Consider the following 13,707-nt stretch of genomic DNA (forward strand, 5'->3'; position numbering starts at 1 on the left):
TGGGTTGTGTCTACGTTTGCTCTGCATAAGTGAAACGGAAATGGATCAGCCATCCACCTGCCCAACAGGAAACAGCGAACAACAGAGCCTGACCCATGTGGAAGGGGCCTAAGACTTAACCACTTCTAAAGTGATGTCAGCACTGCAGCTTTCCCTATTCGAACACTGGTATTTGCTCAGGTGGTTATAATGAAGAATGAAGAAGTATTTGCTCCTATTCAGAAATCAGTCTGGAAGGTCTGTCCATTCCTTCATAAAAAGGAGGTATGGATCTGAAACAAAGTGGGCTAAAATCCCTGTAATATTTTTTTCAACAAAACTGGGAGTTACAAAGTGTAATCCATAAAAGTGATGGACTGAAATGTTTATCTTTGGTTCAGACTTGGAGAACCATCATCAGATAAATACATTTCTAAGCAATCCTCTTGACAATGCAGGCAGCCTGGCTTCACAATACTATCTGAGACGCCTGCCAAGAAAAAGTATTGAGACTAACAGAACTTCCATTTTTGTCAAACTTTCATTTGCTGCATGCCTGTTCTAGGGTATCCCTGTAAAGGGAACCGAAAAAAAAGAGGAAAAGAACAAAAAAAAAATGTATATATATATATATATATATATATATATATATATATATATATATATATATATATATATATATATATATATTACATTTTTTTTTAAATGTTGGTCATTTTTCATTTGTTTAGCAAAAAAAAAACAGTGGTGAATTAAATACCAAAGGAAAGCTCTATTTGTGTGGAAAAAAAAAAGATAAAAATTTCATATGAATACAGTGTAGTATGACCGAGCAGTTGTCATTCAAAGTGCGACAGCGATGAAAGCTACAAATTGGCCTGGCCAGAAAGGGGGTCAAAGTGCCCAGTAGGCAAGTGGTTAATACGGCTTTAAAGTACGTTTGGTCCTGTAATGTTTAGTACAATAGTGGGACTGAGCGGCTGATAATAGCAAAAGGCAGACTCTCCCTAGAAAGGAATTTTTTGAGCTTCTGAATAACCCTTTTTTGGCTGCCAAGATTATAAAAAGGCTCATTCAGGTTTCGTGTTCAACAACACATCACAGAAATATGCATTAAAATGCATTTTGACAGAATCAATGTAACAATACTTTTTCATTTTCTATGCATTTCACCTAAATTCTGCTGCTGTTTTTTTCCTAGTCATAGGCTTTGAAAATACATGTAAAACGTGTTTACAAAAAAAACGTACGTGGATTTTAAAAGCAAATTTTATTTATTACTGCATGGCAGCACTGGACTTTGCAAGAGTAGGGCCAAGTGATTGTCTATATAGTTTCCTATACTGTAAAAGATGGCAAAGTGCATAGAAATGGAGGCAGTGAGGGAGCCCCTACATGACAGTCATCACTCACCATGTACAGCATCTCACAAAAGTGAGTACACCCCTCACATTTCAGAAAATATTTTATTATACCTTTTATGTGACAACACTGAAGAAATTACACTTTGCTACAATGTAAAGTAGTGAGTGTACAGCTTGTATAAGAGTGTAAATTTGCTGTCTCCTCAAAATAACTCAAACACACTTCTCTAAACCGCTAGCAACAAAAGTGAGTACACCCCAAGTGAAAATGTTCAAATTGGGCCCAATTAGCCATTTTCCCTCCCCGGTGTCATGTGACTAGTTAGCGTTACAAGGTCTCAGGTGTGAATGGGGAGCAGGGGTGTTAAATTTGGTGTTATCGCTCTCACTCTCTCAGACTGGTCACTGGAGGTTCAACATGGCACCTCATGGCAAAGAACTCGCTGAGGATCTGAAAAAAAGAATTGTTGCTCTACATAAAGATAGCCTAGGCCAGGGGTCTTCAAACTACGGCCCTCCAGTTGTTCAGGAACTACAATTCCCATCATGCCTAGTCATGTCTGTGAATGTCAGTCTTGCAATGCCTCATGGGATGTTTAGTTCCGCAACAGCTGGAGGGCCGTAGTTTGAAGATCCCTGGCCTAGGCTATAAGAAGATTGGCAAGACTATGAAACTGAGCTGCATCACGGTGGCCAAGACCATACAGCTGTGTTTAAAGGACAGATTCCACTCAGAACAAAGAAGACGAGTGCACGTTCTCAGCGTCAAATCCAGAGGTTGTCTTTGGGAAATAGACGAATGAGTGCTGCCAGCATTGCTGCAGAGGTTGAGAGGGGTGGGGGGGTTAGCTTGTCAGTGCTCAGACCATACGCCGCACACTGCATCAAATTGGTCTGCATGGCTGTCGCCCCAGAAGGAAGCCTCTTCTAAAGATGATGCACAAGAAAGCCCTCAAACAGTTTGCTGAAGACAAGCAGACTAAGGACATGGATTGCTGGAACCATGTCCTGTGGTCTGATGAGACCAAGATAAACTTATTTGGTTCAGATGGTGTCAAGCATGGTGATGGGAGTGTCATGGTCTGAGGCTGCATGAGTGCTGCCGGTGTTCTAAAGAGAAATGCCCAGTCCAATAATGCCCATCCGGTACTGCGCTTGTGCAGTACGGAGCCGCCAAACATTGAAATTTACGATCAGCTGTAGATGGCGCCTGCGCACAATAGCCGACACTGTGCCACACGCTCCAGATGCTCTGCAAGGGGCAGATTTCTTCATGAGGGTTAGATGTCTACTGAAGGGGGCGCATTTTGTAATCATGGGCAGTGCTGTTAAGATGGTTTAGCTAGCTAACAAGCGCAACAGCACTGCCCCATCATTACAAAATACACCCCCTTCTGTAGGCATCCGCCCTTCACACGTGCCCATCATGAAGAAATCTGCCCCTTGCAGACTTGCACGAGCATCGGGAGCGTGTGGCACAATGTGCGCAGGCGCCGTCTACAGCTGATCGCAAATTTCACTTAGTGGTGTACTCACTTTTGTTTCCAGCAGTTTAGACATTAATGGCTGTGTGTTGAGTTATTTTGAGGGGATAGCAAATTTACACTGTTATACAAGCTGTACACTCACTACTTTACATTGTAGCAAAGTGTTATTTCTTCAGTGTTGTCACATGAAAAGATGTAATAAAATATTTACAAAAATGTGAGGGGTGTACTCACTTTTGTGAGATAGTGTGCATATATATATTTTACACATACATACACAACTAAATATATAAGACAGCGTAAACTTCACAACTAAAGATATAAGACAACGTAAACTTCACAATATGCTGTATTCAGGCAAGTCCCTTCTCAGTTTAATTGCCTTTAATTTCTCCACTTTAATTTTGGATTTTAGCAATTCCTCCTCAAGGTGTTGCCTCCTTTTCAAGGCTTCTCTCTTCTCCTTGATGTAAAGTCCATATTGTTTTTGGTTACTTAAAATGAACTGGTGCTCTCTCTTCAGTAAGTGTAAAATGTCTGGGCTGCAGGCACAGTCTGTTCTCAGATGCTGCCTTGGAGGATTGAAGCATTCTTCTGACCGAGGTAAAGTCGGAGATAGGGATAATCTCATGTCCACCGAGGATAGAGACGGGGATAATGATCCGTCTAGGGACTGTTCATATTCCTGATCCTCGCCATCTTCTAGAGATGCTTCGGGCTGAGGAGGTATGAGCACGGATGGCGGAGGCTTTACATCCTCTTCTGACTCTAGATGCACAGTAACCGTGGCATGCTGATCTTGTAATGACGTTGACAGAGGATGAATTTCCGTTTCAGGATCTCCATGTATGGATTCACTGAAATTCAGACAACACACAATTAGCATATGTAAAATATTAACTTTACACTTTCTATAAAACATATTTTGAAACATCATAATATTAAACTGGTAGGCAGCTTATAATCGCTAGGCTCAGTTCACATGCTAAAAAATCCCAAAGTCATGCAACTTCCAGTGCGACTTCCAGTGCGACATTGCAACTTGATGTGCCTTTAATGCTACTTCCATGCAATGTTTTGCAACTTTGGCCAATCCTAACAATATAGAGTGTGGTACATATTATTGAATTCACAAAACCCTCTAAAGCCACAGCCAAAGTTGCAAAGAAAAGACATGCGACTTTTGCGATTTTAAAGAGTCACTAAATCCACATCATATATAAAATAAAAAAAGATAAATAAATGCTGTATTACATGCCGTTCATACTCACTCTGTCACTATAAGGGCTCATGCACACAGGACGTTTTTACAGCTGCTGTTAGGGGTGTCTGATATTTATTTATTTTTTTAACTGCTTCTAAACGCCCCTTCATGTTGGCCTCTGTGTCCATGCACACAAACGGTCAGAGACGTTTGGAGGCATAATCGTTTAGGGGCAGTAGAAAAAACCGACAGCCTGTGCTTCCAGGAGCAGTAAAAACGCCTGACGCTGCTAAACGCGACAAGCGTTTCTTTTTACAGGCCAAAATCAATGGTTCCCTATGAGAGCCCCTTGAGATGAATAGAAGTCGCACCAAAAGTCGGATCATGATGATCTGACTTGCAGGATGAAGACATTGTTTTTTTTTGGCGTGAATGGGTAGGTAGGGGTACGATCTACCCCATACTCATTCACATAGGGTGGGGGCCTTGGATCTGGGGACCCCCTTGTTAAAGGGGGTTTCCAGACTCCAATAAGCCCCCTGCCCGCAGACCGACAAACCAGGGTTTGACAAATTTGTTAGGAATCTAATAGCCAGCTAAAAAAGTTAGGAGCCAGAAACGCGCCCCGCCGAGCTCGCATACGCGAGTAGTGCCCGCATTTGAAAGCGGCGTTCAAACCACACGTCAGGTATCGCCGCGATTGGTAGAGCGAGAGCAATAATTCTAGCCCTAGACCTCTGCAACTCAAAACATGTAGAATTTTTTTAAACGTCACCTATGGAGATTTTAAAGGATAAATATTTGTCACCATTCCACGAGCCGGCGCAATTTTGAAGCGTGATATGTTGGGTATCAATTTACTCGGCGTAACATTATCTTTCACAATATAAAAAAAAGTGCAAATACGGTGTGACAAAAAGTATTGCAACGACCGCCATTTTATTCTCTAGGGTGTTAGAATAAAAAATATATATAATGTTTGGGGGCTCTAATTAGAGGGAAGGAGGTGGCAGTGAAAACAGACAAGGGAAGCTCAATTAGCATTGCTGGTTTACGTGTCATGCCAGCGGCCACCACAAGATGGCACCAGATCACAGAAGGAAGCCTAGGCCTGCAGAAGGCCGCAAAGCCGTGGCCTCAATGACCGGCCGGTGTGGCCCAACGCGAACGTGCGGCGGGGAGGTGGGGGCACATGGAGACACAGGATGGGGTATCCTGTGTCTCCGTGTGCCCCCTCTGCGCGATCGAGTCAGACCGCGTCGGCCGGTAATTGAGGCCGCGGCTCTGCGGCCTTCTGCAGGCCTATGCTTCCTTCCCCCGGGCGCCAGGTCGCTAATTTTAGTCGCAATTGTGACCGGGCACACAGATTTTGTCAAACCCTGCGGCAACCAATGGTCAGGGTTGTCGGGAAGAGACCCTTGTCCCCATCAACATTGGGGACAAGGTGCTTTGGGGTGGGCAGACATGTGGCCTGGTATGGTCCAGGAAGGGGGGACACTCTCTCGTCCCCCCCTTTCCTGACCTGCCAGGCTGCATGGGTTTTTGGTGGGTCTAGAAAACATATTTTGCAACATCATAATATTAAATTGGTAGGCAGCTTATAGCCATTAGGCTCAGTTCACATGCTGGGTCTGGTATGGATCTTGGGGGGGCCACACGCTGTGTTATTTTTTTTTTGCACGAGGTTCCTCTTCAACATCATCATGATCCGACTTCTATTTAAATCAATGCGCTCTCATAGGGAACCATTGATTTTGAATTAAGGCAAAGCAATTTTTTCCTGAGGTTGGTAGTGGCGTTGCAGCTCATTTTTTTATAAGGTACTGAGCCCTAAGATTTGTTTTCTATATTCTGCCAAAAACCTGCTGCTCTCTATCACCACCTTCTGATCATGTCCCCAACTCAGCTAGGGATTTTGCAGTTGTGGTGGCAACTCTGCACATGCTCAGTTTTCAGCGAGTTTCTATGCTGAGCATTTTGCTCCCTATCACATCAGAGCAGCCCATCGAGTCTCACACATGTGGGTGTTTATACAGTGGTAAATGACAGCCCACTCTCTACCTTCTTCATGCCCACTAACTAGCTAAAACACAATGGGTGCAGGATATTACATGTAGATCAATGGCTGCAGGCTGGAGGGGTGTGACAGCCTGTGACTGGCAGAAATACACCCACACCATGTTATTTCCACAAAATAATAAAGATTTGGTTTCAAATATATACAGTATCTCATAAAAGTGAGTACACCCCTCACATTTTTGTAAATATTTTATTATATCTTTTCATGTGACAACACTTAAGAAATGACACTTTGCTACAATGTAAAGTAGTGAGGGTGCAGCTTGTATAACTGTAAATTTGCTGTCCCCTCAAAATAACTCAACACACAGCCAGTAATGTTTAAACCGCTGGCAACAAAAGTGAGTACACCCCTAAGTGAAAATGTCCAAATTTGGCCAAAAGTGTCAATATTCTGTGTGTCCACTCCTCCATGATGACATCACGGAGCTGGTGGATGTTAGAGACCTTGCACTCCTCCACCTTCCGTTTGAGGATGCCCTGCAGATACCCAATAGGGTTTAGGTCTGGAGACACACTTGGACAGCCCATCACCTTTACCCCTCAGCTTCTTTAGCGAGGCAGTGGTCATCTTGGGGGTGTTTTGGGGTCCTTAACATGATGGAATACTGCCCTGCAGCCCAGTCTTCAAAAAGAGGGGATCATGCTCTGCTTCAGTATGTCACAGTACATGTTGGCATTCGAGGTTCCCTCAATTAACTGTAGCTCCCCAGTGCCTGTAGCACTCATGCATGTACTTTTGCAGTGAGGGTAGTTAAGGGGGAAACCTTATTCTGGTGACTATACAGTGCTCTGATGGAGAATGAATTAAAGCATTTAACCACATGCCGACTGCCCACTGTCATTTGAGAGCGGCAGAATGGCTCCCCTGCGCAAATCGCCGTAGCTGTATGGCGGCCGTTTTAAGGGGAATAGGGGGGGGCGCGCGCCCGCCGCGTCACTGAGGAGCCGATGTGCGTGCCCGGCAGCTGCAATGTCTGCCGGGCACCTGTGATCGCTCCTGAAAGAACAGGAATGGGAGAGGAGACAGATCTTGTGTGCCTAGTATATAGGAACTAGAGGTCGACCGATATATCAGTTGGCCGATATATCGGCCGATATTTGGCGTTTTTAAATTAATCGGCATCGGCCGATTTGTGCTTTAAAAAAGCCGATTGATAAGTTCAGCACCGCGACTTGCAAAAAGCTTCTGCAATACAAGTCAATGCAAGTGCTTCCCGTAGAAGACCTTCCCTCTCTCTCCTGGGCAGCCTGCCAAGTTTTAGAAAAGATATACAATGTTGCTACTTATCAATTAACTGAACTCCGTGTAGGAGAATTCTCAGTTTAACCATTTAAAGGCTAAATCTTTTTTTACATTTGTTGCTTACAAGTAAAAATCCTGTATTTTCTGCTAGAAAATTACTTGGAACCCCCAAACATTATATATTTTTTTTTAGCAGAGACCCTAGGAAATAAAATAGCGATTGCTGCAATATTTAATGTTACACGGTATTTGCGCAGCGGTCTTTCAAACACATTTTTTGGGGAAAAAATATACTTTAACAAATAAAAATAAAAAAACTAAACAGTAAAGTTAGCCCATATTTATTTTTTTTCAACCAAAAGTTTTCATTACCTGTTTTTGTGTGTATATATATATATATATATATATATATATATATATATATATATATATATATATATATATATATACACACACACAAAAACAGGTAATGAAAACTTTTGGTTGAAAAAAAATAAATATGGGCTAACTTTACTGTTTAGCCCAAACGCGACTGAAAAATCGGCTTAACATATCGGCCCAAACAAAAATCGGCATCATAAATCGGCTATCGGCCGCCGTGATTTCTAAATATCGGCATCGGTATCGGCCAGAGAAAAACCCATATCGGTCTACCTCTAATAGGAACAATGATCAGTCTCCTCCCCCAGTCAGCCCCATCCCTCCACAGTTAGAACACACACTGAGGGAACACATTTAACCCCTTAATCGCCCCCTAGTATTTACCCCTTCCCTGCCAGTGACATTTATACAGTGATCAGTGGCTATTTATAGTAGAAACAGGCTTTCATTGTGCACTATTACAACTTTTCAGCCACCGGCGTCCCAACAACCAATGACGTCATCGCTGAAAATTATTTGTTTCGATTTTTACATTTTAGAATAGGGTGCCTCAAGATTCTGCATAATATTTAATAAGTAAGGGGGTTGCCTTGACTGAAAAAGGGTTGAGAAACACAGCCTATAGCCCCACACACACTATTAGATTTCCTGCTGATTATTGTCTTCAGATTTACCTAAAACATATAATATGAGGTCAAGCCTTAAGAGTTTCCATTTGTATGCAATCAGACAGGCCCTTGTACAACATGGTTTTGGTAAATCTGAAGACAAAAATCTGCAGAAAATCTAATGGTGTGTATGGGGCTGGGCATTGGCTGGGGAAGGACAAGACTTATAAGAGTTGCTCGCCTTGCCCCCCTCGTTAGCTGCATTGCTTCGACTGGACTTTCCTTTCAAGTGGGCTACATCCCATATTAAGTACCTAGGCATTCTTTTGCCTGGTAGGACGGAGGAGATTTCCCCCCTGAATTTTCTTCCTCTTCTGACGGCCATTAACCACTTAAGACCCGGACCAAAATGCAGCTAAAGGACCTTGCCCCTTTTTGCGAATTCGGCACTGCGTCGCTTTAACTGACAATTGCGCGGTCGTGCGACGTGGCTCCCAAACAAAATTGGCGTCCTTTTTTTCCCACAAATAGAGCTTTCTTTTGGTGGTATTTGATCACCTCTGCGGTTTAAATTTTTTGCGCTATAAACAAAAATAGAGCGACAATTTTGAAAAAAAATGCAATATTTTTTACTTTTTGCTGTAATAAATATCCCCCAAAAAGATATAAAAAAAAAAAAATTCCCTCAGTTTAGGCCGATACGTATTTTTCTACCTATTTTTGGTAAAAAATAAAAAATTAAAAAAAATCGCAATAAGCGTTTATTAGTTGGTTTGCGCAAAATTTATAGCGTTTACAAAATAGGGGATAGTTTTACTACTAATGGCGGCGATCAGCGATTTTTTTCGTGACTGCGACATTATGGCAGACACTTCGGACAATTTTTGGGACCATTGTCATTTTCACAGCAAAAAATGCATTTAAAATGCATTGTTTATTGTGAAAATGACAATTGCAGTTTGGGAGTTAACCACAGGGGGCGCTGATGGGGTTATGTGTGACCTGAAGTGTGTTTACAACTGTAGGGGGGTGTGGCTGTAGGTGTGACGTCATCGATTGTGTCCCCCTATAAAAGGGATGACACGATCGATGCTGCCGCCACAGAGAAGAAAGGGGAAGCCGTGTTTACACACGGCTCTCCCCGTTCTTCAGCTCCGGGGACCGATCGCAGGACTCCAGCGGCGATCGGGTCCGCGAGTCCCGCGGTCGCAGAGCTTCGGACCAGGTCGCAGGAGCACGCCCGCGACCCACGGCTGGGTACTAGTACAGGACGTACCTGTACGTACATGTGCCCACCCTTGCCATTCTGCCGACGTATATGTGCAGGAGGCGGTCCTTAATTGGTTAAAAAGGACCTGCAGGAGTGGCAGCGTGGTATGTTCTTATGGTTCGGCCATTGTGGCATAGTTAAAATGAATATACTGCCTAGACTTCTGTATCATTTTCAAGCCCTCCCTATACAGGTCCCTATGTCCTTTTTAAGAACAGTGAATAAGTGCTTACCCAATTTGTGTGGTCCCAGAAACCCCTGGGGCTAGCGCAAACAGTTCTTCGACTACCAAAGCTGAAGGGAGGCATGGCTTTGCCAGATGCCATTCTTTACCACACACGTATTCTGGATTGGTGCCACCATGGACTCCCTGCCCTGGTGCCAACTGCCTATACCGAGGCAGGCCTCCGGCCATCCTATGGTGGGGGTGACGGTCCGGACGGCTTTAAAGGCGTGCCGTGAACTGTCGATCGCACCGCTTCCATCCACACTCACCCGGGTGGTTGGCAACCCGGGTCTTAACGACCCTAGATTCGAGAGATCCCAGGCACGACAATTCCTTTCCAGTGGCCAATGGAAAAGCAGGAAACAAATCTTGGAAGATCCAGCTCTCCCACTACATTAGCTCGTTGCCTTCCCCAGAGGCCTTCGGGAGACAATTAACCCCCTTTGAACTACTAAGCTTAGATAAGAGTTGCTAAACTGCAACAGAGAAAATTTATTTTTCTTTCCCTGCCAAAAAGGACTGTGCAGAGTGGCAGACCTGTGTAACTTTTATACTAACCCTGCTCTGTGTTATGGTTTTGCACAGAGCAGCCCCGATCCTCTTCTCTGGGCCCTCGCTGATGCTCCTGTCCCCTCTTCCAACTGAATGCCTTCATAGCAAGCTGAGCCGGACTATGTGTGTAAATGGACACACACACAGCACATCTCAGCCCCCCCCCCTCACATGTTGTGATTGACAGCAAAAAGAGCCAATGGCTCCCAACTGCTGCCTCCAGGTCCAGTAGGGAGAATGGGATTGGGGAAAGCCCCTGGTCTTGGGCACAGCACTGGATTGAGATCGGGCTCAGCTAAAGAAGGGGGGGGGGGGGTTGGGGCGCTGTATACAGAGATATTTTTTTTACTTTAGGGCCAGTTCACACCAGACGCAGTTCCGTTCAGTTCCATGCGCATTTTTTCTGCACCAAAAATGCATGCACAATGTTTTCCATGTATTCCAATGGCTCTAGTTCACACCATCCAGTCAATTTCCCATCAGTTTCCACTGCATGCATTGTATGCATTAAGGTAGGAAACCTTCTTGTGCTGCAGGATTCCCGCCTCCCCCTTTCACCCCCTTACACATACCTGAGCCTGATTTCGGCCCTTTCTGCTCTCTTCCTCTCCACAGTGCAGATTGATAGCAGCAGTTGCAATTGGCTCCTGCTGCCATCACCCATTATATTGCTTTTGGCGCCACTTAACCCCTTAACGCCCGCCGCACGACTATTTACGTCCGCAAAATGGCACGGACAGGCAGAAGGGCGTATATATACGTCCTTGCCTTCTAGCGTGTGGGGGGTCCGATCGGGACCCCCCCCCCCCGCTGCGTGCGGCGGGTGGATTCCCGTGGGGAGCGATCCGGGACGACGGCGCGGCTATTCGTTTATAGCCGCCCCGTCACGATCGCTCCCCGGAGCTGAAGAACGGGGAGAGCCGTATGTAAACACGGCTTCCCCGTGCTTCACTGTGGCGGCGTATCGATCGAGTGATCCCTTTTATAGGGAGACTTGATCGATGACGTCAGTCCTACAGCCACACCCCCCTACAGTTGTAAACACACACTAGGTGAACCCTAACTCCTACAGCGCCCCCTGTGGTTAACTCCCAAACTGCAACTGTCATTTTCACAATAAACAATGAGATTTAAATGCATTTTTTGCTGTGAAAATGACAATGGTCCCAAAAATGTGTCAAAATTGTCCGAAGTGTCCGCCATAATATCGCAGTCACGAAAAAAATCGCTGATCGCCGCCAATAGTAGTAAAAAAAAAAAAAATTTATAAAAATGCAAAAAAACTATCCCCTATTTTGTAAACGCTATAAATTTTGCGCAAACCAATCGATAAACACTTATTGCGATTTTTTTTACCAAAAATAGGTAGAAGAATACGTATCGGCCTAAACTGAGGAAAAAAAATGTTTTTATATATGTTTTTGGGGGATATTTATTATAGCAAAAAGTAAAAAATATTGCATTTTTTTCAAAATTGTCGCTCTATTTTTGTTTATAGCGCAAAAAATAAAAACCGCAGAGGTGATCAAATACCACCAAAAGAAAGCTCTATTTGTGGGGAAAAAAGGACGCCAATTTTGTTTGGGAGCCACGTCGCACGACCGCGCAATTGTCTGTTAAAGCGACGCAGTGCCGAATTGTAAAAACGCCTTTGGGCATTTAGCAGCATATTGGTCCGGGGCTTAAGTGGTTAAAGTAGAGGTGAAAGTTTATCTGTGTGTCTCAAAAAATGGGGTGCAGGCTTATTTTGATACCAATCCAGAGGACTGGTAAGTGTAAAACGGAAAGGACTGCTGCTACTCCCGACCAGCCCAGACGAATAAATGATAAGAAGCAGCCTCAGCCTACATGTCTCCACTACACCACACACCCTGATGCATTTTGCTCTGCCCACTGGGGGCTTAGTCATAAGGTCCAAGACTAAGCCCCAGTAAAGTGGCGAAATACATCAGGGTGTGTGGTGGAGACATACAAGCTGAGGCCACATATTCACCTGAGCTGGTGTGGAGTAGCAGTGATCCTTTCCTTTTTACTCCTGCTGCGGTCAATCAAATCCTATGACGAGGGAGCATGATTCAAACAGACACCTAAAATGAGGTATAATTCATATCAATCTAAGGTCAGTTCTTCAATGCTATATTTAGGAAAATAAGCATGTGTGGCTTTCCCATGTATTTTGATGCACTCTTCCATGCACTGAATGCCATTAAGAAGATACAGGGAAATTAGAGATTCTTCTTGACACACAGCCACCTCCAACACATCCCAGAATAGGAGTCGGCCCACACCAGAGCAGGGTTCAGCAGCCTTGGCAGCTTTATATCCTAGGACTGGAATTTCAGGTTTGGACTGGCATGTGGGAGCGGAGATTTGCTGCACTATCCCATAACACATTTTGCTGAGCGGGCATTTCTATGACTACATCCAATTTAACCATTTCTATTCTGTTAGAATCTACATGAAAAATACCTACAGCTTTAACAATATAGACAACATGGTGATTATAAACAGCAGGACAGAGACGCTTAGCTTTCAGAAAATTATTCTGCACTGGCCAAGTGTCACACAATGTTTTTCAGGTGGACCCGATCAGGCCACCCATTGGTCTCTATGGGGAGGCAGATGGAAGTGGACATGTGTCCGCTGACATCCGATCCGACAAAATCAGCTGTAAACAAACTGATCCAGCGAATCGGATCAGATGAAAACAAACAGGCCATCCAATTTCATACGATCTCCCCATAGAGGAGTGCGGGACTCGGACAGGTCCATCTGGAACAGTGAGCGGAGATGGACCTGTCATCCATCTGCCCAGCGGGGATCAGTGGAGGGATGGAGGGAGAGATGAGCAAGCGGAGCCTGTATAAATGGATCTGCCCCGTGTAAAAGGTGCCCAAGGATGTCTAGAAATAAGACTGAAAAAAATTAAACACTTTGACTAGCGCTTTCACTTTGCTCGGCCAGTCATGTGACCAGGCACCTTTTTCAGATTGATCGCTGACTTCACCTTTCCCCTGATGCAGTTAGGCAATACAGCTTGCTCACCAAACCCATTCCATCTTTGATTGGACAATGATGGAGTAGCTGCTACCTGTTGAGGTCATCAATTTGCGTTCTCCCTCAGTAAGCAAGCTGCCAATGACAGGCTAAAAGCAGCATGCAATGCAATAGTGAATGACTGACTTGTAATGCTCTGCTTCAGTCTCCCAGTTCTTGTCCTCGTATGCAGGGGATTACCATAATATGAATATAAATAGACATTTCAGCTTAGTAGAAAGAAAGATACTTTTTCGCAGTAAGAAGGCATAGGG

The 13,707-nt window shown here is 44.3% G+C and overlaps 2 protein-coding genes across 2 annotated transcripts in view; both read right to left on the minus strand.

Moving 5' to 3' along the window:
• The window catches only part of RAD54B (RAD54 homolog B), a 125,751-nt gene that overhangs the window by 65,895 nt on the left and 46,149 nt on the right, over positions 1-13,707 (minus strand). The window lies entirely within an intron of this gene.
• LOC120941341 (fibrinogen silencer binding protein) overlaps positions 3,054-13,707 on the minus strand; it is a 40,872-nt gene continuing 30,218 nt past the window's right edge. Inside the window, exon 3 of the mRNA XM_040354675.1 lies at positions 3,054-3,687. Coding sequence (XP_040210609.1) covers positions 3,168-3,687 — 520 coding nt within the window. The 3' untranslated portion in view covers positions 3,054-3,167. The remainder of the gene's footprint in view (positions 3,688-13,707) is intronic.

Source organism: Rana temporaria, chromosome 5 (genome assembly GCF_905171775.1).
Source record: "Rana temporaria chromosome 5, aRanTem1.1, whole genome shotgun sequence".
Taxonomy (NCBI): Eukaryota; Metazoa; Chordata; class Amphibia; order Anura; family Ranidae; genus Rana; species Rana temporaria.